Below are 24,699 nucleotides of genomic sequence, written 5' to 3'. Positions count from 1 at the left end.
CGGAAATAGCGGCCACCTCCTGATAAATGCGGACCTCATGCGATAGTATTGGAGGGTTTTGAGCGGTCCATCTCCCAATGCCCTTAAGAACAACCTCCATTCCACAAATTTCCCATCTACAAAAATATCTCCCACTTTTATGTCCCTGTCAGGATCCCACGAGTCTTGTACGCTAGTGTCATGAGTGGGAGGCAAGCCCAGGAAGTTCCACAGAGGTATCTCCGGGTTATAGGGTGTTTCAATCTTCAGTCTTTTGAATATTGCCTCCCATGCCCTTACTGTGCATCTTACAGGGTTATATTCGCACGTGTCCCTTTATTTTGTATCAAAGAGGACAGATTGTATATTCGTGGGGTGAGTGGTATATTCTTCTATCCACGCATGGGGTGTACTATCTGGGGCTTTAAACCAGTGTTTTGCAAACTCTGCCTGGGAAACATAATAATAAAGCTCGAAGTCAGGGGCCGCTATGCCTCCCGTGGAATATGGTTCCGTCATTTTTTCCCAGCTTATTCTAGCCGTTTTTCCGCCCCAGAGAAATGTGACCACTATGGATCGGAGTTTGGTGAAAAAGACTCTGCCCGGCCATATGGGGATATTTACAAAGAGGTATAGTAACTTGGGAAGGATCGCCATTTTGAGGACTGCTACACTACCCGCCAATGAGATTGGGAGGCGTCCCCAGATCTGAAGTTTCGTGCTTATAGTACGTAGTACAGTTTCATGATTATCTGAGTACAGCGTGTGTTTGTCTCTGGATACCAGAACATCAAGGTATCTGATGTTTTGGTCTGACCATTTAAGCCCTCCTGTGGTGAGAGGACATCTAGTGGCCAGGGTAAGTGGGAATATTTCAGACTTATTTCTGTTTATAGTGTACCCAGAATATTCTGCAAATTCCCGTATCTCTTCCATTATGGGTGTTATATTTACCTCGGGCTCTCTAACATACAATAGTGTGTCATCTGCATAGAGTGAAATCAGCTGGGTGGACCCCTTCATCAGAATCCCTCGATTTGTGTGTCTCAGTCTGACCGCAGCCGCCATTGGCTCGATGGTTAATGCGAACAGTTGGGGTGAGAATGGGCATCCCTGTCTGGTAACTCTGCCCAGTAGGAACATATCAGAGATGATCCTGTAAGTTAGGACCCTTGCACCAGGTTTTGTGTATAATAAACTTACATACTTTACAAAGTTGGGGCCCACCACAAATGCTTCCAGAACCGCCAGGAGGTAGACCCACGAGACGGAATCGAATGCCTTTTCCGCATCGAGGGATATGGCTGCCGCATTTCTCGCCGGGTCTATCTGTGTCATGATGCCAAAAAGCCTACGGAGATTCAGAGCGGTGGATCCTGTGGGGATAAACCCATTCTGGTCAGGGTGTACAAGGGTAGGCACAGCAGGGAGAAGTCGGTTCGTTAGGACTTTAGCAAATATCTTAGTGTCAGTGTTTATAAGTGACAAGGGTTTATACGACGATACGTCCTGTGGAGGTCGTCGTGGCTTGGGGAGTACCGTTATTATAGCCTCCCTCATGGTGTGGGGCAAAATGCCACTATCGAGAGCTTCTTCCCATACCTGCATCAATACTGGAACAAGTTCCTCGTGGAACTCTTTGTAAAATTCGGCCCCCAACCCATCCGACCCAGGTGCCCTACCTGACGTCAGCACTTTGATTGCTTCCGTGATCTCGTCTGGGGTGATCAGTTGATCAATGGCCAGACGGTCTTCCTCAGGGAGTTTAGGGAGTGAGAGGGCCCCAAGGTATGTCTTAATTTCTGGGAATGATTTCAAATCTTTATTCGAATAGAGTTGTTTATAAAAGTTCAAAAATTCCCCATTTATATCCGTATCAGTGAGGCGTATATCGACTTGCGCTGTTTGAATACTAGTGATCAGGGTGGGTTGTTTATCTTGTTTGAGTACCTTGGATAGCGTTCTACCCACCTTATTCCCCTCTCCATATCTTCGAGCCCTTATGGGGGCCGCAATATATTGAATCTCTTTGCTGGCCAGTTTATTAAACTCTTGCAGGTGTGTGTGTATGTCAGCCAATAAGTCTTTATTTTGGGTACGCGTGTAGTCTGTTTCTAACCTATCAAGTTTGCTTTCGACCTCTGATAGCTCAGTTCTCACTCTTTTCAACATACCAACAGACCTGGATTTCAGCGCCCCCCTTATCCAGACCTTAAAGGATTCCCATACTGTTGAAATGTTGTCAACCGATCCCATATTGTTTGTAAAGTACTCTTCAATATCAACATGCAGTGTTTCCACTACCCCGGGGTTTGCAAGCATTCCACAGGGCATTCTCCACCTCCTAGCGGGCACAGGCACTCCCCGGAGCAATAGATCTAACAACACTGGGGAATGGTCTGACATAGTACGAGGCAAAATTTCACACCCTTGCAGTGCCGTCGTCATAGATGAAGAGATAAACCAGTAATCTATCCTGGATTCAGAGTCATGGACGGTAGAGTAAAATGTGTATCTTCTACCATCAGGATGTAGCTCCCTCCAGGAATCCACCAACAGAAGTTGCGACAGGATATGTACCAGATTTAGGGCTGCTTTACTGGGAGCTCTGACAACCTTAGAAGCTCTGTCTAGCACCGGATCAAGGACCAGATTAAAATCCTCACCCCAGATGACCCTTGAGATTTCAAGTGAAACAATGATCTGATACAATTCTATGTAGAAGGCGGGGTCGTCAATATTGGGCCCATAGGTGTTGACTAGGAGAAGGCGCTGGGAGGCGATCTCTCCCCATACCAAAACATATCTCCACAAAGGGTCAATCCTGTGGTTCTCCGGCCTAAACCCCAACCCTGGATGAATGAGTGTAATGACCCCCCTAGACTGCGACGAATAGTCTGTATAGAACCTTAAAGAGCCCCACTTAGGCAGGATATGAATGTTACTGGTCCCCACCATGTGAGTTTCTTGAAGCATCAGCACCTGGGGGCTATGTCTGGTGATGTAGTTACCAATTTTTTTGACTTTCATATGATTTTTTAGCCCCCGGACATTCCATGTTAACAGTTTAACCCTCAGACGTGAATCATGAGTAAATATCCACCATCCTCTAGAACAGCAACTATATAATGTTCGTGAATTCTAGTCGGTGCCGGTCCATAATCAACCACATTTTTGCATCCCAAATCCCAGTTACCAACTTTGTGCCTCAATAGGGCCCGTCCAAGACTGTAACGTCTAATCCCAACTCCCCTGCCCTCCCCCCACCCTCATCGTCACCCCCAACTCGGCGATGCATCAAACCAAACTCGTGGAATATTCCAAGGATAGCCATGTTGCTTCACGTGGCCGCTGACTGGGTCCCAGCCTCCACTTAAACAAATTGCCTGGGCCGATTAGTATTACACATTTTTTCAGCTACGGCCTGTGATAGAGCCTGTGTTGTACCTGCGTTTGCCTCATGAGTTTATTTTCCCCCTTCAGTCTGCCGGTCTGGGCCGGTTTTGTGCTGGTCTGCCCCCTCTAGGAGGGAGAGGTATGGAGGTTTCGATGTAGTATGTAGCCTCAGCTGGAGATTCAAAAAAATGTGCTCTGCCTGAGTGTTGGATCCGCATTTTGGCTGGAAAAATGAGGGCGTACGGGACTTGACGCTCCCGCAGGAGCTTCTTGACTGACTCGTAGGATCTCCTGCTTGCTTGCACCCCTGCAGAGAAATCGGGATAAATATGGATACGATTTTCTTCAAACTGGAGTGTTCCCGCCTCTCTTGCCTTCCGCAGGATTGTGTCTCTGTCCCTGTAATTAAGGAGTCTTGCAATTATAGTGCGTGGCGGGGCGCCCGGCTTAGGAATCGGGGCCAGTGTACGATGTGCCCTTTCGATAAGAAAATGCTCAGAGAATGTTTCCCGCCCAAACAGGGTTTTGAGTAGTTCCTCCAGTTGTCTTTCCATCTGGCCTTTCCCAAAGGATTCCGACACCCCTACTACACGGATATTGTTCCTCCTTGATCTCGATTCGAGATCCTCGCACTTGTTTTGTAATTTAACAACATTTTCTTTGATCAGGGCAATGTCTCGGGTATGGTGAGCAATGGTGTCCTCATTAGTGCTTATCCTATTTTCAGCCTCTGTGACATGTGCACTCTCCCTTTCCACTCTAGCCTTAAGGGACGATGTCATCCAGCTTTGTGTTGACGGAAAGGAATCCAGTCTGCACTATTGCCGTTAGCTTATCCACTTGATTGCCAGGTTCCGGGTTCGAGGCCTCATCGGCGTCAGCATGCAGATCCGCCACAGTGGTTGGGTTTTGGTTACCCGTGTAAGCATCCATCGGGCCTTTCTTCTTGCTCCCCGGTGTCTTAGAGCCCCTGCCCATCTTAGATGGTTCTCCCATTGTGGTGTCCGCTATGGCGGCCGTGGTAAGGGAGTATTCCGCTTGTATCAGCTTTGTTCAGTGTGTATCGGGCCTTGGAGCGGGACGCAGGAGTGTACTTCTGCCGTCCGGGGCGACCACTCAGTTGGGACTGCGCCCTCCTACGTATTGTATTATCGGAATGACAGCTTATGGCCTATTCTAGGAAGTCTCAAGGCCGTAATCGGCCTATGCATGCATCCGCAGGCCCCCGGGTGGGATGTGATGAAGGGTGTGTGGTTCACTCCCGGGGTTCCCAGCAGGCCCCTAGTTCGTGCGCCGGGATCTCCAAGTGGGAGCCCGCCACAGCCCGGCAAGTTTGTTCCACCGGGGGCTATATGGAGCCCAGGTAAGCCTCCGTAGGAGTGGCAGGGTTGCTTCGGGCAGCAGCGTTCCCCAAATCGCAGGGCCCCCACGGTTTTCGTCGTATCAACCTCACCTTCATCGGATGCTGTCTTCCAGTTCCCAGGGCACCGCGATACAGGTCGGGCACCCGCCGAGTGAATTGGCAGGGCGATGGTTCGGGGGGTCTTTCTCCGGACCCCAGAGTGTAGGATCCTTCGGGCTATGCACCGCTCTGGTCGTATGTCCGGTCCTCGGTTCGTCTCTCCAGATCCACCAGGGAGCCCAGTGGCGCAGCTCCAGAACGAAGAGCAGGAGCCGGTCGAGGACTTATCCGAGGCTTACCAGGCAGGTCTGAGACGGATTTTAATGCAAAGGATCTTTCAGTGGAGCGGGAGCTCAACAATCAGGCAGCCATTGGTGTTGTGCGCAACAGCGCCCCCTGTGATGTAAGACTTTCTTGAAAGTAACAGCTTTAAAGTTTTACTGCGTTTGTTCAAGTACATTTTTCTGAGCACACACATTAAAACTTTAACACCGCCAGACTTCCCTCACCTCCCTGTCTATCAAAATGCAAGTGCGCACATCCAGGAGTGAACCTAGGCAAAAATGTAGGCTGGGGCTAAACCTTAAAATGTTGGGAGAGGCACTAACTTCAGGGACTGGAGGAATGGCAAAGTTACTTGTGTAGGGGCATCTAACGTCATTACTCATTGTAATAAGAATCTTCTAGTGCAGCTTCAATGTTGCAATCAGTTAACTGCTCTCTCCTTTGAGTTTGAAACACCCACTTCTTGCAGAACCTGAAGGTCCTAGAAAGTGTGAAAATGGCAGATGGTGTGCAATGAAAGACTCAATATCCTAGCATAACAGGGCATTGCAGAGTGTGGGGCAGTACTCTGGACGGCCCAATCACCTTCAGTGGCTGGGAGCAACAGGGGAGAAAATGTAATGTTGGTTCTACCACAGTCCGCTATACTAGAATCTCTGGTGCACTGACTGGCTGGAGACAGTATGTCTGCCTTTCAAATCAAGTGTTACAAGAATGGGGGAGGGCCAGTGCAGCAATAATGCAATTCTATGCAGCAATATTGGAGCAAATAGCAGAGGAACACCAGTATACACCAATGTGTCCCTACACTTATTAAAACTGTCCTTTTGTAAGGGTGTAAACTTATAAGGACGCCAATTTTTGCAATTGAAGTCGGGTGAGATTACATTATTTGCCCAGCATACGCTAAACAGCGAAGCTGGGATTTTAACCCGCTCTTTCAATTTGGGCATGGTAACCTTCTTCTGCGCTTTACTTGGAACTAAACTTTTTGTTTTGGGTGTCAAAGACCTACAATAATACTGTTCTATAGAGTTTACTTGCATAGTAAAGCATCATAACATGTAAATCTTTATAGCAGCATTTTGTGCCAAAATAATATCACTGTACCTTTTATTTTCCACATCCTGCATGGAAAACTAGAAGATGCAAAAGGCAAAACATCCTGGATTTACCCACTTCATTTTCAGCGCTTTAAAAACACCTCAAAAAATAAGTTGTGCCATAAACTCATTTAGGTTTGGAGATTCGTTACAAACTTCCAGAGTGTTATGTATGGTTATTAAAGAATATTCAACAAAGGACATCAAAGCAAAGTTTACTTTTTGGTATATCAAGATATCAAGCTATTAGACGTTATGGGCATGGACACATTTTAAAAGGGTGCATGCGTTATTGTGTTTTCTTAGCTGTCACAGATTTGGTCTTTCAGTTGGAAATTCACCATCATGTGTAAGAAAGGCTATGCTGCTGACAAATGAAACACTACAATGCCATCTAGTGGTGGAAAGTATGTTTTTTTAATGAATAAATCAAAGCGTACGCAGTAGAAAATGAAATCCTCCATATTTGCCATAATTACATGCGTAAAAAGGCAGCATACGAACGTTATCTGCATGGCTGTGTGGGCCTCTTCAGCATGAGGCTCACAATTCCATTTAACAATACCAGAACCTTCAGGGGCCAAGTCTCTTTCCTACAAAGTCTCTTGCCTTAGAAGGCCTGCTAGATCAAAACAACTAACAAACAGTTCCTTCGGTGGACTTGCACCTTGGGCGATTGCTCTTCGCCCCTAGGATCTCCCTCTGCCGGGCTCAGATCCTCCTTGCAACGTGGGCCTCCCTCTGCCAGGTTCACTACGGCCTTTCACTCTGAAAATCAATACTATATTCTTGGGTGCATCATGCTTCAGCCGGATTAGCAGAAATCCCTTTGCCAATTTCACAGTTCACTTTGTTTTATCACGATGCATGATTTACTTCTATTAGCTTTTCCCTTGGCATTCCTCCGTCGTGTTCACATAGCCACTTTAACACAATGTTAATGCGTTTTCTAACACAGTTTATGATTTGCTTCAACTCTTCAAGTTTCTGTTTCTCTAGCTTTCCCTTGGCATCCCTCTGTCTGGTTCACACTACTCTTCATTCACAATTTCACAACCTTTTTGGAATAGCAGTGTTTTCCTTCCCATAGCTTTTCTTTGGCATCCCGCCGTCGGGTTCACACTTGCCTTCGGTCACAATGTTCACTATTTTATCAGAAAGCAAAAGGGTTCCCTTCCCCTAGCTTTCTTTCGGCAACGTGTCAGACTTTCGATTGTACAAGTGAATTTGATGTGACCCTTGTAGGAACACTCTGACCCCTCACGCCGCCCTCTCGTAGGGCCTTCTGGTTCTTGTAGTTTCAACACAAAACAAAAAGGGGCAGCCAGTGAGTCAATGAGCACTCGTCCAGCGCCTGACTACTCTGCAGCTGGCCCTTCTCTGGGCTTTCCCAAAAGTTCGAACATACACAAGTTCTTTGTTCACAAGTTCCTTACTTTCATATAATGGTGCCAATTGAACACAGTTTGCTTTGCTGTCAGCCTTCTCCGACTCACCGGCTGTGCTGAACCCGCTGGCTTGTCTTGCTTCTGGAGTCAAGGATGGTACCACAGTAACCAGCGTGCACCCTGCCTGTGTTATCAACGCGGGAGGCCCCTGTGCACCATTGGCACCTGCCACACCACGCACCAGCTGTACTCCCCGGACTTCTGATTCCCATTTCAGAGACTTTGCGGGTCTGGGTTGACAAGGGTAAGGGCAATTCCCTCGTCTTTTTAGGTCTGCTTCCTCATGTGTTTGGCCTTGCTCGTAGTGTGCTCTCGTGCTCCTCCTTTTATCCCTATGGGGAAGGTAAAAGGCAGTCAGGTGTGTGTGTGTGGTTGTCAATTGACTGACTCTGTCTGACCCTTGTGTTGGCATATGTCAGGTAAACGGCTCTGGTGTTAGTCCGTTGTCTGTCACAGTGTAAAAGTGTTTGTGTCGGAAAAGGGGAGCAGGGGGGCGTAGGGCTTCTAAATATCCTACAGGGTAGGATGGGGAAAAGTTGTCGTAAGTAAGGGGTTGGTTAACTTAGAAGGTGAGCTTTGTAGGGTTTGAGAATTGAAGAGGGGAGATTGTGGGAAGGGTAGTGTTTTTACAAGAGGATGAGCAGGCACTACAATATAAATATTGTATCTCAATTATTATAGTTGCAATTCGTAATGGTGTGGGGTGCAACCCACTACATAGTGCCTCCGTGCTGGGCATGTAAAATAATGCAAGTAAAAAAAGACCTAGGCTCGATGGCCATCGGTGTGGGTTGCACACCCTAATTACCACTCAAGTGGTGTATGTTAAGTTCAAAATGCGGTTCTCGTGCTACTTTTGATTGCATTGTATTTTGTTAGAAGTCCTGCCTTAATGCTCAGCTTATAATTAATTCAAAAAATTCAATAGTTTAATTTCTTGGTAATTAGCATAGATCCGTTTAATTCAGATACGAAAATTGCCAGTGCATTTCGGACCTAATCTGGTTTTGTCGCACCCGATTGGGAGTTCGGGGAATAATAATCAGAGGGACGTAGAGGAGAATGATTGAGAGTATTCGGGTACGCAACGGTAGAGCAGGGATTCTGGGAGATGTATTGTTCTAGTGTAGAGGGTTTTGGGTTTCTATTGGATTTACCAGATAGGTTGGTCACCCTGAGTTACCTGGGGGCAATTAGACGTGGACTCCCTGCTCACTGTGCTCAGAGAGGCACAGCTTCACCTCACTGATGAGGCCCAACAAGGCTGAAACGCGTGTCTGGGGTTGCTGTTGGTACTCTTGTTCAGAGAGGAATTGTCATAGCATTTCAGTGCTAGACTGCCCATGTGGGCGGGACAAAGACTGATATGCAAATGGGTATTTCCCATCTGTGAAAGGTACAGTGAGCAAAAAGTGTGTGCTGCAAACTCTCCTCTCAGAACAGGTTATTATACCATGTTCTTTCTGGAGAGCAGCGCCTGCTACCTTTTTTGAAAGATTTACCAGATAGGGTCGTTGGATTTGGATAATGGAAATTCTTTGGGTGGAAGGGAAGTAGATGTGTAATAACCTAAAAAGGCCTCAGGGACTTCGTCCTCTACGCCTTCGCCCCTGGTATAATACCACGTCTCACTTGGGCTATTCCCCCAAGCATAACCCCATGTTCCTGTACCCAGGTGATCCTCCCTTGCTCGTCCGCCCCCAGGGTTGGGGGATCAGAGAGCGCCAGCCCTTCCCTGGCCACCTGTATAAGAGATTCTTGAGGTCTTCTTGGGAGAATACCCTCAGGTTTCTCACATTGGCTAATCCTACTATTGGATAATGTTCAAAAGTACAGCAGATTACTTTTCTCTGGATGATTCTCAACACCTCACTGGTGATGTTGTCTCTCCCCGTCCTCCCTAAGAAAATATTCCAGAGTAAAAACATTGATTCTGGATCTCTTGGTCCTTTTCATTCATGTGGTGCCCTTTGCGTGGTTCAGGAGTTGGTTTAAACTTTCCAGGAAATGGGACCAACATCAGAGTTGCAGAATTATCACATTTAGTGCGACTTTGATGGCCTGCTTTGCATTTTCCCTGTTCGAATCTGCCCATGCAACCTGAAATTTGTTCCCGGTTCACTTTTATGAAGAAGCCTTTTGAGTTGTAAGGTTTCTTGTGACTTTGACCACATCTTGTTGAAGTCTGCTTATCTCATCACATTAGCGAGTTACTGATTGAAAGGGGCCCACCGTTTTTGAAGCTGTTAAGATAGTTCTAAAGTTGGATTCCTTAAGATTTGATCTGATTTCTATTTGAAAAATAAAATAATTTTGTTATAGCATAAACCACACAATTCACCAGTAGAATGGATATTGTTTGTGGCCAGGTCTTCTTTTTTTTTTTTTTTTTTTCCTTTCATTCTTTTTGTTACCCGTGGACGTGTCCCCTAGACACAAGGCTACTATTGCACATTTATTGTTTTGCATTTAAAGCGCATACTCTTCGCATTGCTCTTCACAAGCGATTACATGCACATTTCTCCAGATATAAGACAGCATCTCTAGCTTTGCAAAGCGATGTATCCAGCCCTGGGATCTGTACGTCAGCAATATGGGCTCCCACCCGGCCAGCCCCTTGGACAAAGGCGAGTGTCATTAAAATACTACTTGGAGTAAAAACCCAGAAACTGGTGGTTGGGTTGATTGGTCTGGTTGTGTGGCTGAATGGAGGGTTGGGCGGAGGATTACTAGCCATGTGCGACTTACAAACTGAAGAGTATTTTTCACTCCTGACCTAATGCAGGGGCAGAGTTGCGAAGTGAGATCTGTCAACCTAGAGCACAGGAATCATCAAGAAGTATTCTTGAATGTAGTGTTGGAATTGAAACAGAACCACATGATAAAAAAATACTCATTTGAAGATGGATGTCGTGCCTAATTTCAGCGTTGAATCAGCACAACACAACCAAAAGGAAATGGTCAAGATAATTAAAGTATTTATTTAAAAACCCTGCATCCTGCAACACTGCCCCCCAATCCCAACCCAAGAACTATGCAACACACTGATACTAGTCATCCAAGAATCTCTGGATAGCAAAGGACCAAGACTTCCCTACCCCACCAGGTTGACATCACATTCGAAACCACCCCCCTAATTACTAACACCATTCTACCCCTTTTCCCAGCAGGACCTTTTCCCTACCATCAACTCCCGCAACCCTGAAGGATCTCAAAACGTTTCCTGTCACCCTACCTAATTTATTTAAAATCTACGGGCTGCTCCCAGAATAGACATCTGAGTTTTCCATTCTTCCTCAATAACTCAGTTACCAACAGGAGTGTTACTTTGTTAACCCCAGCCTACATGAAGTCCCTTAGCCTACATTAAGCCACTCAAAAAGACATCGGACCCATATGTCCCAGCAAAACTATCACCTAATCTCTAACACTCCTTTCATCGTTAAAGTATTCTACAAATTCATATACAGTAAACTCTGGGAACTCATTGAAACAAGCACCCTGCTTCACAAGACACAGCATGTCTTTAGACTAATTAGCGGCACCAAATCCACCTTGTTTTCAATATGGGACATGCTAACATGGATGACAACTAAGAGTGCACTCATCCTCCTGTACATTTGTACAGCTTTTGGTACCATTAGCCATGAGATTCTTTTAAAGAGACTGGGAGATATTCGAGTAAATGGAGCTCCCCTACACTGTATTGCTGCCTTTGTCACCAACATAACCAAAACCACTATTAGGCCTACAGATCCCTGCTGCACCGCCTGGACCAGCCACTCTCCTAATCCACATTACATGATGCCCCTTCTGGAACTCAATTGGTCCAGCCTCACCTGCAACCACGTAGATGTCCCACACATTATCTAAAAATTGGTAAATAACCTTCAAGTAACTCACCAAACCCAAAAAGATGTCTTGCACGGTGGTCGGTCAAAAAACCGAAAACAAAATATCGAATCACCAAAATCCCGAATCCAAAATCTCGAAAAAAAAAACTCTAATTATTTATTTATTTATTTATATGTATTTGTGGGTTCAGGTAAGTATAAAAAAAAGGGTAAAATAAAAAAAAAAAGAAAAAAGGGGGGTTGGGGGGGAACCCCCCCATTTCGAAATAAAAACGTATTAAAAAAAAAATTCGAGATTTTTGTTTTCGATATTTTGGATTCGAGATTTTTGTTTTCGATATTTTGTAATTCGGTTTTTTCACTATAAACCGTCTTGCACAGGTGGCACATGGATGACACAAATAGAGCCGTATATCATTTGATCTAACAAGACTGGACTATGCAAATAGCCTTTATCTCAGGTTCATGCTGCTTTGGCTCCCAGTGGAAAAAACTTCAAACCTCTCCCGATTTCACACTATGCTTACCATGCAAAGAGCACAGCTTGCTTCCCAAGGGTTTTTAAACACTTCACATCACCAGGACACTTAAATTGAGTAAAACTGCCTAAGTATTTGTTTTAGAATTCATAAGAAGGTGGAGGATCTGCTGTTTCCATATTGGCCACGAAACTTTGTAACCAACTACCCAAACAACTTCATATTATAGTGAACTACCCGACTTTCAGAAAATGACTCTAGATGGCCAAACAATCTAACGCTCAAGAAAGTAGACTCGAGACTAGTTTAGGGAAACCCAGCCTGAGCCCAGGCTGCCTCACTCAGATCTGCATAAGCTCTTTCACATCCTATATCGGACTATCTCCTGAAACAAGCAAGCTGGGCATCAATGCACCTGAAGAAATCAAGAAATCACTGAACACCCACACCATTCCACCTCCTCCCTCACTAATTACTTGCTGCAAGTCTTTCAACATTTTGTACCACATCCTATCAGGTGACAAAGGTCTAGCACATTAAATGCAGGCTCCTACCCTATCCTTTCTCTATCAATGCCCCACTCCATCTATGGCCATCCTCTTAATTCCTTGGAATCACCCTTACAGCTAGCACGCCTCAGGGAACCGCCCCTGCCTGAACACAGAATGCATATCAGCACATAGGTAACGGGTGCTTCAGACCTGCACTCGACACCCGATTTTTCTGCACCTGCCTACCCAAGTATCCCACTAACGCTGCCCCCTTTTTCTACAGACCCACGTTCAGCAATGTGCACATTATCAGCAGGACGGCTCTATACAAGACATCTTTACCTTACCATGTGGTTTTTTTTTTTAACCTGTTTTCCCACACATTGACAGTCTATAAGCAATCTACAATAGAATTGAATAGGATTGTAGATGTGATTTTTTGTAAAAATAATTTTGTCTCTTTTGAAAACATTGGTGGTTTTTGGGGTGGTAAGTCAGTTCTTCTTTGATCGTTACCATTGCATAATTCAATTTGCGGATCTGGCTAACCGTGGAATCTATCATGATTGGTTTCCTCCAAATGTTTGGTTATGATGTTTTGCATATTTTACAGAAATATTTGTTTTGTCTCTTTTCAGAATGATCTTACAAAAAGAAGGCGCCCGTTCTCTATTCCGAGGTCTTGGTCCTAATTTAGTAGGTGTGGCCCCATCCAGGTAAAGACTTCTGCAACTATTAAATAAACACATTTACTTTTGAGCATGATTGATTCAACCTAGCTTGATAGCTTTTCTTCCAGGCGTGTTTTTCTTCCAGGCGTGTTCATTGTAATTACAAATGTCCCTCTCCAGAAATAGTTCCTTGATGCTGAAGAAGTATGTCTTACTTTGCCTATAAAGATGCATATAACTGTAAAAGTTGTGAATGATTACTTGTACCGAATTGCTGGTCAAAACGTAGATTCTGGCTTCCTAGACTCACACCAATATTGCTTCCATCAATGTTCTTGTAGATTTATTGAGGGAATTTCAGCACACCAAGAAGCTCAAGCTGTTTAAATGCTGTTGCCCAATGTAATGTCAATTTTATTGCCCTTGCTTGTCCCATTCACACCTTTTTCCTTCATCGAGATTAGGTGGTTGTTCTGTCCAAACTCTGGTATTGCCACAAGAGTGATCTATACCAAGGGACGTTGACACAATCTGTATAACTTGTGTACCTGCAACCTTCTTGTTAATGGAGCTGACAACGATGAAGGTGCACGTAGTATGATAAGTACAGCGCCTTTTTGTATGCTTATCTAAGGGAAGTGTTGGCAAAGTTATAATCTCCGTTTGGAGCATTAGTAGGTTTGCCATACCTGATGCCTTATGCTAAGCAGATGTTATTGCTCCACATGAGTCATGGAAGGGTAGCTGTTGGTAAATTAACATACTCCACGTGGAACATTGGCCCAATGAGTCTGACCTTCAGCCTATCATTATTTCGAATGGACTGTGTCCTCCAATTTATTCCTCATCATTGATAATCATGTCCAGCTTCGGCTGCTTTGGAAAAATAATTCTCTGCAGAGGCCCACCCGTTGGCCTCTGTTCCATTTTTTCCCAAAGATGTGTTTGATTCGGAGACTCGGCGCGCCTCGCTTGTAATTATTTGCTACACAATTCTTCGTCCTCTTCCCCGACGACTCCTCGCACAGGCTTCAAGAAGTGTAAGGAGTGCAATTCGAAAATGTCAATGACGGATCCCCATCGTTCTTGCCTGTGGCGCTTTGGGGAAGGCCATGACACTGATTCCTGTGCAAAGTGTCAGGCTATGACGGGATAAGCCCTGCGAGAACGAAAGGGGAAGTTACAGGTAGGGAATTTTCCCTGTATAACTATAACCGATATTTCCTCGACCGTCGATTCCAGAGATTGTTCTCGACGGAACAGTGGCAAAGCGATTGAGGTCCCGTAGTGGTTCACACCACTTGTCTTCGACAAAGCGATTGAGGAGACGGCACCATCAGTCGCCATCCTCCTTGTCGGACGAAGCGCCCCACCAAACATTTGTCATCTGAAGATTGGGAGGCATTCTGCCGTCAAAACCTCCACGTCCCTCGAAGCCAAAATCTTCGAAGGGAACCGTCAAATCCTCGTCGGCACCATTACAATCGACGCCATCGAAGCCACTGTCGACGTCGACACCAAAAAAGTTGACGCTAAAAATTCCAGTGGTTTCAGAATAGCTTACAGATCATGTGAAACCTCATAAAGGTACCAAACCAAAGCCTTTGAGTGTTCCAGGAAAAACATTTACCCCCTTTGCTAAGGAAGGAGTTTTTTTAAAGAAGGATCTGGTGAAGAGGAGGCCCTATTTGGCCTTGAATTTGGGACTCCAAATGTACCGCAATGTCTTATTTCGGAAGAGAGCAGGATGAGATACCTGGTTGACACTCTGCATTATGCCAGTGGCGTTGATACATCGCCGAAATGGAGTTTGGTAGGCCAGAGCCACGAGAGCATACTGACTCTTCATATCGTCACCTGATGTCCAAGGTGGTGGAGTATCTAGGCTGGGCTAGACCTTCGGTTCAATTTGTCCAAGATGACCTTACAGATATTCTGGACCAAGGAGACCCAATCTTACCTTTTCATGTGGCTTTGCAAAATAGGGTGGCCAGAAATTGAGTCACCGGTCCCCATCCCTGCGGTGGATAAATCCCTCACGAAAACACTGCCTTCCTGTAGCAACCCCGGCTATCTGTCCAAGCACCCCACTCCCGAGAGTCTGGTGGTCCAGGTAGCCATGGCTACATCAAATAAGCCAGCGTACTCTACCATACCTCCAGATGGGGACGACAAGCGTGTGGATGGATGGGCGCAGAAGTTATTTTCAGCTCAGTATTATGGCCCTGAAGTCGGCCAACTCCAAATGTGCCTTAGCCATGTTTTCTTACGCTCGGTGGGAGTGCATATCCATGGCGGCGGAGCACATTCCACAAAGGGAGGAAAGGGAAGGTTTCCTAGCTATCGTTAAGGATTGTAAAGAAGCCATGTGAGAATCCATTCAATCTGGATTGGACATTGGACACTGCAGACAGCATCAGCAGGTCCATGGCTCCGAGCACAGTAATGCGCAACCACGCAAATCTGTGCAAGTCTGGTTTTTCACCGGACGTGCAGGCTCGTCTGCTAAACTTGCTATTTGGCAACAAGGCTGACGAGATCCTTGAGAGGTTGCAGACCTCAAAGGTGGCTGCTAAATCTTTAGGGGCCGCTGTTAGGCAACCTCAGCCTTTTCGTTAGTTTAGTTTATTTGCTTATGTAGCGCGCTGAACCCAGGGGTAGCTAGGCGCTTGGCTTTGTGTAAAGGTTACATACATGTGAAGTTAAATAAATACAGAAGTTTACAGTTACATAATATACAATATACAGTGGTGCATAGGTATGATTGGTGATGTTGGTTCTTCAGGACAACCATGGAGGGGGGCTCCTATCGTTACTACTCCTCATTTGGAAAGGCGAGAGGAATGGCCAGTTAAAGAGGCCAAAGAAAAAACCCTCGTGGTGGACGAGGATAAAGTGCAAAGCCAGCTCCAGCTACAGTTTCCTTGCCATCAGCAGCTGCAGCAACCGCTCCAAAACCACTTTGAGAGCTTGCGTCACAAATCACCAGTAGGGGGCAGACTGTCTCAGCATCTCAAAGCATGGCAAGCCCCATTACTTCAGATGCTTGGGCTCTGGAGACAATAGCCCAAGGTTACTGCCTTCCATTTATAATGCAGCCTCACAACAATCCCCCGGGGAAACACTCTTTGAGGATTCCAGATCTGCTCATTGTGCAGGAAATTACCCTGCTAGAGAAAGGTGCTATAGAACCAGTACCTGTACCGGAGAGGAACAAGGGTTGGTATTCCCCATATTTTTTTTATCCCCAAAAAGGACAGAGGACTGAGACCCATCTTGGACTTAAGATACTTGAACAAGTTCCTCAGGAAGGAAAAATTCAAGATGGTCACTTTCTCAGATCCTTCAGGCCCTCCAGTTACAGGATTGGTTGGTGTCATTGGACCTTCAGGATGCTTAGTTTCATGTGCCAATCCATTACAAGCACAGAAAATACCTGAGATTCGTTGTTAGAGGCTCGCACTATCGGTTTAGAGTCGCCCGAGGGTCTTCACCAAACTGATGGTGAGGGTGGCAGCGCCTCTCAGGAGAGGGGAGGAATTCATGTCTACGCCTACCTTGACGATAGGCGATCAGGGCACGTTCTCCCAAACAAGATCTGGATCATCTCAGTCACCTGCCACTCTCTTCACAGACTGGGCGTCTCCCTTTCAAGAAGTCACAGATGACCCTTCCCCAGCAGCTCCAGTACATCGGAGCTGTACTAGACACATCCTTGAGAATGAGCTCGCCAACCAAGGTGAGGGCTGAAGACATTCTTCAGATGGTTACCAAATTTCAAACTGCCCAGAATCTTCCGGCCTTCGATTTCTTGAGGTTGCTCGGCCTCATGGCATCCTGCATTTTTCTGGTGCCAGAAGCCCGCCTGAGAATAAGATCCCTTCAATGGGCTCTAAGAACACAATGGTCCCAATTCTCAGGAAAGATGTTGGACCGACTTCAGGTTCCAACCAGGGTCTCACAGGATCTTCTGTGGCAGGCCTGCAAGGACTATATTCTGAAGGGAAAACATTTTTGGCAGCCATCGCCAGAGATTACAGTAGTGACGGATTCCTCACTCACGGGGTGGGGAGCCCATGCCAATGGTCTGACAATCAGCGGTTGTTGGTCTCCAGCGGAGTCCAAACTACACATCAACCTTTTGGAGCTGAGGGCCATCAGACTAGCGCTGAAGGCCTTTCGGCCCTCTGGCAGGTGAAAGAATATCCTGATAATGATGGACAACACAGTGGCCATGCATTACCTCAACAAGAGAGGAGGTGTGGGTGTCTACCACTGTGCAGAGAGGCAATTCAGCTCTGGTACTGGGCATTTCGAGAAGAAATCTCCCTATCAGCAGTTCACCTAGCCAGGGAGGAGAACACAACGGTGGACACTCTGAGCAGGCAGAGCAGTCTCCCACGAGTGGATCTTTGCCCTTTGGGGAACCCCTCAGGTTGACCTGTTTGCGACCGGAAGCAACCGCAAGTGCAAAAGGTATTGCTCAAGGGAATTACCTCCGAGAGGAGCGCTAGGAGACGCGTTCGTGGCGGATTGGGATTTTCCACTTCTATACGCGTTACCACCGATCCCTTGTCATTCTTCAAGTAATCAGGGGGTTGAGACGCTTTGGAAACCGCATCATCCCAATTGCCCCGGATTGGGCCAGGAGAACGTGGTACCCGGACCTTCTGGATATGTCAATCTGTCCTCCGATACGTCTTGCGCAAAGAGAGGATCTTCAATCGCAAGGGAAGGGACAGGTTCTCCATCCAAAGGTGAGCGCTCTCAACCTTCACGCGTGGTTGAGATACAAGGATTGGGTCCTCCCGGATGACATAATGGAGGTGTTGCTTTCGGCAAGAAGGCCAGCAACAAAATCTCTGTACCATTGACGCTGGAACACATTTTGCAACTGGTGCAGGGAAAAGAATGTTAATACTTTTCTATGCTTTCTTTTCTCCTTTCATTAGCACACACACGCCTTAATATTGGAACCATTAAAGGTTACCTGGCAGCGCTTTCCATATTCAAGCGCTCTTCAGAAGAATGCTCTTCACAATTCCCTTGTTGATTCAATTCCTGAAAGGGCTCACAATCGTGTTCCCGCCTTCTACTTTTCAGGTTCCAGTTTGGGGTCTTAATTTGGTTCTAAAATGTCTAATGTGTGCCCCATTTGAACCCTTGCACCCATGCCCATTGAGGTTATTGACCTTCAAAACCATATTGTTGGTTGCATAGACATCTGAATGTATAGGTATAGCCTCTTCTGCAGCCCTTCAAAGGGGAGTACCTATTGGATCCATTTGTGATGCAGCAACATGGTCATCGTTGCATACGTTCACAAGGTATCATTGTCTGGCTGCTTCCCATTCTCAGGATGTCATCTTTGGTAAGGCAGTACTGTATTTGTCCTTATAAAAAGCCTATAATTCTAAATTCTCCTCCCTCCTCCTATTCTACATACTGCTTTGGGAGTCTATCAAAGATGAGGACTATGTTGTAGGACACAATCCATTCGAAGAACAAGTTACTTACCAACTGGTAACTTTCTTTCAATTGGATTTTCCTCCAACGTATTCCTCATCTCCCTCCCATCCTAGCCCTCTGTAGAATTTCCTATGATGTTACAGCTTTCGTTCACACAAGGCTGACTACTGCTTGCTTGGGCTACCAGCCAACACGAACAGGAGGGAAAAACAGAACTGAGGCCAAAGGGTGCAGCGCGTGCTACTTATGACGTCGCCCTTGACGGAGGCCTTTGAGGGACATCGACTCAACGCCATCGATGCACGGCGCTTTCTGCCAAGAATTTTTCTTCCGAAGCTAGACGTGATTATCAAAGATGAGGAATACGTTGGAGGAGCAGCCAATCGAAAGAACGTTACCAGTTGGTAAGTAACGTGTTCTTCTTTACTATTGTGATTTTAGTCTCGAGCACTGACAAGTACTCTATTGTTGGGGTAGACGGAGGCAAGCTGAGCTACCTGAGCCCGTGTTCTCCTACTTCCTCAATGCCTGCGGTTAGGAAAGTTATCTCTCTTCGAAACTTTCCCTCCATATTCTATGGACCCACAAATGTTTTACTTTTGTGTTTTCACTTTGACCTGACATTTTGCAGTCTTCACTGGCCTTTTGCTCACTTGTTATGGGGAAACTGACTAGTACTTTGGACTGTCAGTACTGGGGCACTGTTTCCCTTTTTCTTTTTACGTGTTATCCATTTTGGGTTACTTTGTCATGTTGCACACATCACCTTACAGTTTAGTGGGGATACTTTTGTATCACCCCCGCCTACTCTCAAAAGGATTTTTGATTACCTGCAGATGTGCCTACGGACAAACTATTGGCAGCAGTTTATTTTTCCTGATTTTTACTGTATTTTTATTTAGCTGTACAGTGTTTGGCTACTAACTACGGCTAGTGTCCTAACGTAGGTGTGCCACATCGTTTTTTGTTTGTTCCTTGGCCATCAGGTCTTTTCGCCGCCTTCCTGCCTTTCCAGGTCAGGAAATTCCTTTATTGGTCATGCATTTGCCTGGGAAAGCAATGCTTTTCGCAGGGACGTGCAATCCATGTGTGTTGCAAGCCAGTTAATGGGGGGTTGGGACTGGCTGGTTCCAATCTACAAACTGGTTGCTGCATGTCTGGAGTGTATGAGTTTTACCAACAGTGGTCCCTGATGAGAACACTGCTGGGGTACGTGTGGGGGGGGCCGATTTATAAAATAAATATTTTGAGTATTTATAAGGTTCCTGTATAGCAAATGATGTTTCAAGGCACCACAAGACAAAAAAGGGGTGGGGGGGGTAACAGGGAAGAAAAATACAATAACTGCTGTACTGGGCTTTGTCATTCGGATCGTGCAAGTGCTGTAACAAGTGTGTGGGGTGGGGGGTGTCAGTCAGGGTGGAAGGGATAATGCTAGGGTGGGAAGGAAATTGCAGCTAGAGAGGAGGAATTTCGTGCAAGGGGGGTGAAGAGAGGGGAGGAAGGGTCCCTGGGGCTAGGCAAGTGTCGGGGGAGGCCAGGTGGGCAAGTGCCAGGGCATAAAGGGAGTGAGGTCCACATACTAAGTGTGAGGATGGGGGGGTGGACCAGACTTGGTGGTGATGCACACCCCACCAAGCTAGTCGGGGGACATGTGTCGGGGGGGGGGGGTGGGGGTGGTGGGTGGGGGCGCGGTGATCCCGGAAGGGCAAGTGCAGGTTTAGGGGGAGTGGGGGGGGGGTGGAATCAGGGAGACCGGGGTGCTGGGGTAGACTGGGCGAGGCGGGCGTAGGGCTCGGAAGGGACCAGCCAGTACTGCAGAGGGGGGCATTAGCAGGGGAGTGGGAGAGATTCTGTGATCGCCTGAGTTTTTGGATAAGAAGTGTCCTGCAGCCATTCCCGAGAGAACTGAAGAGGAGCTTAGTATCCTGCATAGCCGTGAAGACTTCGGAAGACCTGTGCACCGATCTGAGAAGGACCGGCTGTCAACTTCTGCTGCAGTCCTGGTAGAGCCCTGACTAGTTACTGATCTTAGAAGACACTTGTCGGTGCTTCGACCCTTTCGGGTGGTGGGAACAACCATTGTCACTGTCTTCTTGGTGCCCTGCCATTTGTAATCTTCGGAAGCGTTCCTGGGCCATCTGGTTCACTGACCAACTCCAGTTTGCGCTACCTCGGTAGAAGCATTGCTGTACCGCATTTTGACTCAGAATTTCAGGGGTCTTCAGCTTGTCCTGTAAGTACCCGTCCTGCAAAATGTCCATGTCCCAGCATCCAAGGGTCCCATGATAGAAGGATTACTTCAACCGCAATATCTCTGACTCCTACTGCAGCTGTCACTGTTGCTGAAACCGACTCTCCCACATCTGGTCGAGTGCCTTAGAGGAGGCCTGCATCAGTGTTTGCTGCATTCTTCCACAGGAAGGGGTTGCACCAGCTCCTGGACCCGACCAGAACTTCTCTTGCACTTGCAGCTCCTGGGCATCTGTGACTGGAACCAACCATGGGACGTAAGTTACACTGGTACTTATCCTCACCCCTATCTCCATGCTTTAAAAGTTTGATGAATTTTACATCATTTTGTAACTGTTGCCTTTGGCAATACCTCTTACCCAACACCCTCCAAAAGGTAGAACAAGGTTTTACTCACTAGTGAACTTCTTAATCTGTCCTTTTACACATCCACAGTTCCCACCTAAAGTTGTCCCACTCTCTAAAATTCTTTGGAAACTTTTGAAGTTTTGGTCACAAGGCCCCATACAATTTGGGGTTGTACTTTATAATTTAGGGTTGTAATTCCTGTGGACTGTTGGTGATATATCTAATTACTGTGAGGGGTCAGTAATGTGAGACTCACAACTGTCTTTAGTTTTTTCAAGGTTTGACTTTTTTTGTTTAAAAACAAAATTAGAAAACCTACTCTACCATGGGATTCCCTACCTAGTCTAGGATCTAAGGGAGAACCTTCTAGCATACACAAAACAAACACACTAAACAAACATTCAAAGCAACAAAGAAACAAAATAAATAAAAGGTTACCAAATAACCAGTGTCTTGGAAAGAAAGAAAAGTTCACACAAATAAAAATCTACTATTCCTTCTTCGCTTGATGGAAAGTTTCAATTTCCAATTCACAAGGAAAACAGCACCAATGGTATTCCTAGATAACCTCCTTCCAGGAAAGAATGTGTAAAGTTGAAGACAAAAGTTCTTATGCTTAGCAACAACACTTTTTCTTGCAACTTTAACAGCGTCGCTAAATACAGTTTTCGCAGATGCTTCTTAGGGTTTGCTCTCTCTAGCAATTCCCTTCTGCCAATGATGCTTTGAGTTAAGGTTCCCTTGCCCTTCTGCTTCTACTACATTCAACTGACATAGATCTGACAAAAGTATTGACAACCACAGTTCTATTGTTGCTAATACCAGTTATAATTTTAGGCAACTTAAATAAGACTCTTCGACCTCTACAGGTTGGCAAAGCACTCTTCTCTCTTGTATGGCAAGAAAGGGCAGCCTCTTTGCCTTTCCTTTCTGGATTGTAGCTACCACAAAATCTGACTTTAGCTCCCAGACTGTTTTTTCTCGACTTGAACAGTCTCGTCTCTACAGATTTGAGTTCTTCTCAACAAATACCCAGCTCCCTTCCCCAACTTCCGATAAACCTTTTTCCTCCAGTAGTTACTCAAAGGCTGTATTGCCACTCTTCCAGCCTTCACTAACCTTGTACCCTTTTATCAGAGGACTCTGGGGTTAAAACAACTTCAGCAACTTTAAAACAATGGTGTTCAGTTCTTAAATAAGCTGGTTTCACTTTAAAAGGGTCTGGTGTACTTGCTTGGGTAATACTTGTTCTTTGTTTAACGTCAGCCACTTCTGTGACTTCTACATCAGTGTTCATTACGTTACAAGCAGCAAGATTCTTAGTAGAAATTAAACTAGGCACATACAATTTCATTTTTATATTTAACTACCACTTTAAGATGTGCATTCCTGTCATGACTCGCCCTTGGAAGTTATGGGACAGAGTGAGGAGGTACTAGGCGTCCAATCACATTCAGTAGTGAACGTGTGGTAACGCTCTACTCTTTCCGGAGGTCACTGCAGCACCATAATTGAACACCAGGTGTTCACACTAGTGCGTTGCAACTCCTATTGCACTGACACTCGGCGAGACAGCACTCCTGTTTTAGTGTTTCCTTTTTCCCTCCAATGTCCTCCCTGCTTTTGCTTGTTCCCCGCTGCTTGCTTTTCCCCATTCTGCTCACAGCTTGCTTTATTTCGCCGTGCTGTGCAGCACCTTTGTGTGTAATTCCTGGCGATGCACGCCACAGCTGCTGGTCATTACCTACGTGACTGTCCCCTTTCATGGCCGCTGCTGCGTTAAGAAGTAACGCTTTGATTAGGTTTACTTCCCGCTGCTGCCCAGTATTATCCACCGCCAGCTCTCCCTTCTTACCCTTCCTGATCATCTTGATAACTCCTCTTCTTCTGGTGGACCGCAAGATTTGTGGAATCTTCACTCACAGTTGCATGCTGGAAAATGTGGTTCTTTGAGGAATTCTACTTCATACCTACACTCGCTGCTTTCCTACAACTGTTTCAAGCTACAACCACCTCAGCAACACCATTCCAGGGTTTTTTCAAGCTAAGGCTTTTTTCCCTGGTTGGGGTGGGCTCCCCGGAGTCCCTGCTGCTGGGCAGATAGTCTTATTGGCAAAGTGGCTTCCGGGGGAGCCCGCACCTATCTCTTCACGAAGAAAGGCAAAACAGTAAAGAAGAGACTATGAATACCTGGAGAGAAAAGAGAGAGGCGATCAGCTCTGAATTCAACACTGAAACTTCAGGTGAGGAGTGGGATAGTGACCAGGGGATAGTACCTAGCTTACCACAGACAGACTGAATCTGAGAGTTCTCTCCTTTCAGTCAGCATTATAATTCAAAGGAAATTGGGAAATAGTTTCATGTGCAACCTCTTCTGATGTTAAATGGGCTTGTAACAATGTAGGAAAGTCCAGTTCTGCTCAATAAGGTTTACCAGCAACGTTCTCCTCTTTAATTGGAGACCTGCGACCGCTCGGCATCAGGTTACATCTAACAGTGAGGAAAATGGATGCTTTCTCTACACTTGGGTACTTCAGCTTTGGCAATTTGAGAGAGTGATACAATTCCCTTATTGGAATGACTTCCCACTTCTGCAAACAATTTTTACTTGCTTTTGTGTACACAAGTGTAAATTAAGCTGGCTACAGTTACCAGCAAGGTATTCCTAAGGATTTGGAGTATGAAGCTTCCCTTTACCAACTCCACAATCACAGCGGATGTGGGCGACTTCTGCTTCCCGGCTTGATTTCTTCTGCTGCTACTGCTACATGCACTCTTGGACCCACACCCCTCTGCTGCATGGGTGTCTCTGTTCCGGGCTCATTAATCTAGAGTTTTCATCTCTCCAGCTTGCCTCGGCTTGCTTCTGCACACGGGCCTTGGGTTGATGCATGACTTCAGCTCTGCATTCACAGCAATTAAACGCAGCTGGAAAGACTGCCTGTTTCTCTGATTCTCTTCCAATGCTGCCACAGACAAACAGGGTTTTTGAACACAGGACAAACTTTGAACCAGAGTTGAAATCTCTTCTTCTTCTGCTACGGTGTCCCTTCTGTGGTCACACTTCCTAGTGAACTGCCAGCCTCGTGCTCTGCTTCTGCTACTGACGACCTTCCAGCTCCTGCTTCTTCTGCTCTTTCCTGCTGCTGCTTTCATTCGCCTCAAGTGGGTTAATTGGTTTCAGGTACAGGCCCTTAGAACTATTTGCCTCACTGTACCAAAAGCTATTGGGCCAGACTGCCTGTCCTTGACTCGTGCCTGTCCCCAGCCCTCTTCGTCATAGTCCCTGAGGCCCTCTGGGACATGTAGTCCATTTTAGAGAAATGTGTTTTTTCTACTTCTTTAAAATGGCAAAAGGCTATTAGAAGGGAGGGTTTAGGGGAATGTTAAAAGAGGGTTCCTCACAGTTTTCCTGATCTGATTCCCCTCCAATGCGATCTTCCTGCAGTGTAGCACCCCTAGGGTCGGGATCAGAGGGTGCATGCCTTCTCCATGCCACATAAGAGTCACAGACCAGGTTC

The 24,699-nt window shown here is 46.2% G+C and overlaps 1 protein-coding gene across 3 annotated transcripts in view; it reads left to right on the top strand.

Annotated features, from left to right (window-relative positions):
- SLC25A36 (solute carrier family 25 member 36) overlaps positions 1-24,699 on the top strand; it is a 480,162-nt gene that overhangs the window by 192,042 nt on the left and 263,421 nt on the right. For all 3 annotated transcript variants that reach the window (XM_069617778.1, XM_069617779.1, XM_069617777.1), the window contains one exon: positions 13,076-13,153. In XM_069617778.1, the coding sequence (XP_069473879.1) occupies positions 13,076-13,153 (78 nt within the window). The remainder of the gene's footprint in view (positions 1-13,075; positions 13,154-24,699) is intronic.

This window comes from Ambystoma mexicanum, chromosome 10, assembly GCF_040938575.1.
Source record: "Ambystoma mexicanum isolate Mex_15411 chromosome 10, UKY_AmexF1_1, whole genome shotgun sequence".
In the NCBI taxonomy this organism is placed as follows: Eukaryota; Metazoa; Chordata; class Amphibia; order Caudata; family Ambystomatidae; genus Ambystoma; species Ambystoma mexicanum.
The sequence above is the reverse complement of the archived record's forward strand: the minus strand, read 5'-3'. Positions and strand labels throughout refer to the sequence as shown.